Raw genomic sequence first — 2,113 nt, forward strand, 5'->3', positions numbered from 1 at the left:
AGGGAGGAGGGCGGGGGGGGGGGGGGGGGGGGGAGACGATGAGAAGGGCCCGGGGGTGCCCTGTCCCCACCCCTGCCACCCCCCCACCCTTGCCCCGAGGGGCTCCCCCACCTACCCTGTAACAAAACCTCGTTGTCCGGTTGGCACGTCAGCAGACACTACAATGAGGTGACCGTAAAAGTGTCCTCGGGGTGTTGTTGCTCTACCATGGGTCCCAAAAACCCGCTCTTCTGGGTGGGGGCCATGACGGGGTGCCCTTGGGGTGCAAAACTGGGGTACCTGTAGTTGTCCTGCAGCTGCAGCATTGAGTCTCTCGGTACGGGGGAGATGTTCAAGTCATTGATCAAGGGACAAGCGTAGGGTCCTCGGTGGTGAGCCCGGGACATCTCCAAGGGCTCCTTCTCGCCCTTGGAGGGGTGGGTGCCGCTCGGGCTGCTCAAGTGGGGGTTGAGACATGGGGGGTCCGTCCTGCCCATGAAGTCTACCAGCATACCGGCCCCCGCTTTGCCGTCGTACGAGGGGCTACGGGTGCTGGCGTTGGGGGAATACCAGTACGGGGGGTTTTTGCAACTGGGGGAGTCGTAGTGCGGTTGAGGCATGGGGAGATCGCGGCAAGCCAGGTGGGGGGCATGCGGCAAGGCCCCCCCCTGCATGCTGTGTTTGAGCGAGTCGCAGGCGGGCAGCTTACGGATGTCGCCCGCCCGTAGGTCCTCCTTGAAGGCCAAGGTTGGGGAGCAGTTGGGCGAGAAGGCTTTCTGCAAGCCGGCCTCGAAGACAGTCTGCTGGCCGGGGGCTGCCAGCTGGTGCGGGAGGGCAGGGAAGTGCTTGCTCTCCAAATCTGGCTGCCCCAAACCCGGGGAGTCGCTCTGAAAACCCTGGACGAAAGTCCCGTCCGAGGGGGTGGAGGGGTTCATGGAGTAGGGGCCGGCGTAGTCGCAGGGGTCCCGCTCGCCCACCCCAAAGCCCCGGGACTGGGAGGGCAGGGGGGACATGCTGCTGTCCCCGCTGTAGTAGTCCAAGCCCAGGTCCGTGCTCTCCTGGAAGAGGGGGTTGACCGCCTGCGACTTGGTGGGGAACTTGGCCTTGCCCGTCCCCCTCTCCTTCTTGGAGGCACAAGCCCCCCGGGACCCCCGGGGCTGCCGGGGTCCCGTGCTCCTCTTGGAGGGGTACACAGAGGAGGAGGAGGAGGAGGAGGAGAAGTTCAGGTGGGAGGTGTCGAACATGTCCACCTTCTTCCGTCGGCCCCGACCGGGCTTGGAGTTGCTCTGGAAGAGGACGCTCTGGTTCCAGTTGTAGCCCGGGGCGGAGGACGCCTCGTTCCAGTCCATCATCAGCTTCTCCAGGCTGGAGAGGCTGGACTGGCCCTCGCTGGAGGAGGCCTCGCTGTTGGCACGCCGGTAGCCGGCCGGCTGGTTGAACTGGGTGCTGTCGGAGGAGGATTCGGAGAAGGTCTCCGAGACGGTTTGCTGCTTGGCTTTCTGCGGGGTGTAGTTGGAGATGTCCAGGATGACGTTGGGCTCATTGAGGTGGCACTCGAAACCCGGGTTGTAGAGCTGGCTGAAGGCCTCTGAGCTCCAGTCCAGCCCGCCGTAGCCTTGCCGGAAAGCCCACGGCGCGGCGCTAGGGAACTGCCGGCAATTTTCGGGCGAGGGCTGAAAGGAGGCCGAACCCTTGGGCACCATGTAGCCGCCGGGCGAGACGGTGCTGGCCCGGCTATCGCAGCGCAACGGGGTGTGCGCCGCGCTGGAGAACTGTCCCCCTTGCTCGGCGCTGTTGAAGAACGCGGCTTTGCCCAGCGGCAGGCTGGGACCGGCCGTCTGCGGCGCGTAACCGGCGCTGTGGGCGCTGCTGGGGGAGGATGGGAGGCTGCTGCCGCTGCCGTAGGCGAAGCTGCAGTCCTTGCTGTTGGGGCAGTCCTGGGCCGACGGGTACTGCTTCCCCGGCGGGAAGACGCTGGCCGGTGCCACGCTCTGCCCGGCGCCGTAGCTGCCGTACGGGGAGTAGCCGGGGGTGCCGCTGGCCGCCGGGTGAGCCGTGGGCGACCGGGAGACAGCTGAGGGCGGCGCCAGCTTGGGGAAGGCCTCGGCCCCCCGGCATTCGGACGACCCTTGGG

At 66.7% G+C, this 2,113-nt stretch overlaps 1 protein-coding gene across 1 annotated transcript in view; it reads right to left on the reverse strand.

Annotated features, from left to right (window-relative positions):
* Positions 1–2,113, reverse strand: part of AHDC1 (AT hook, DNA binding motif, containing 1) — a 5,386-nt gene that overhangs the window by 160 nt on the left and 3,113 nt on the right. The window contains exon 3 of the mRNA XM_010576366.1: positions 116–2,107. Coding sequence (XP_010574668.1) covers positions 159–2,107 — 1,949 coding nt within the window. The 3' untranslated portion in view covers positions 116–158. The remainder of the gene's footprint in view (positions 1–115; positions 2,108–2,113) is intronic.

Source organism: Haliaeetus leucocephalus, unplaced genomic scaffold, assembly GCF_000737465.1.
Source record: "Haliaeetus leucocephalus isolate CR32 unplaced genomic scaffold, Haliaeetus_leucocephalus-4.0 Scaffold517, whole genome shotgun sequence".
Lineage (NCBI taxonomy): Eukaryota > Metazoa > Chordata > Aves > Accipitriformes > Accipitridae > Haliaeetus > Haliaeetus leucocephalus.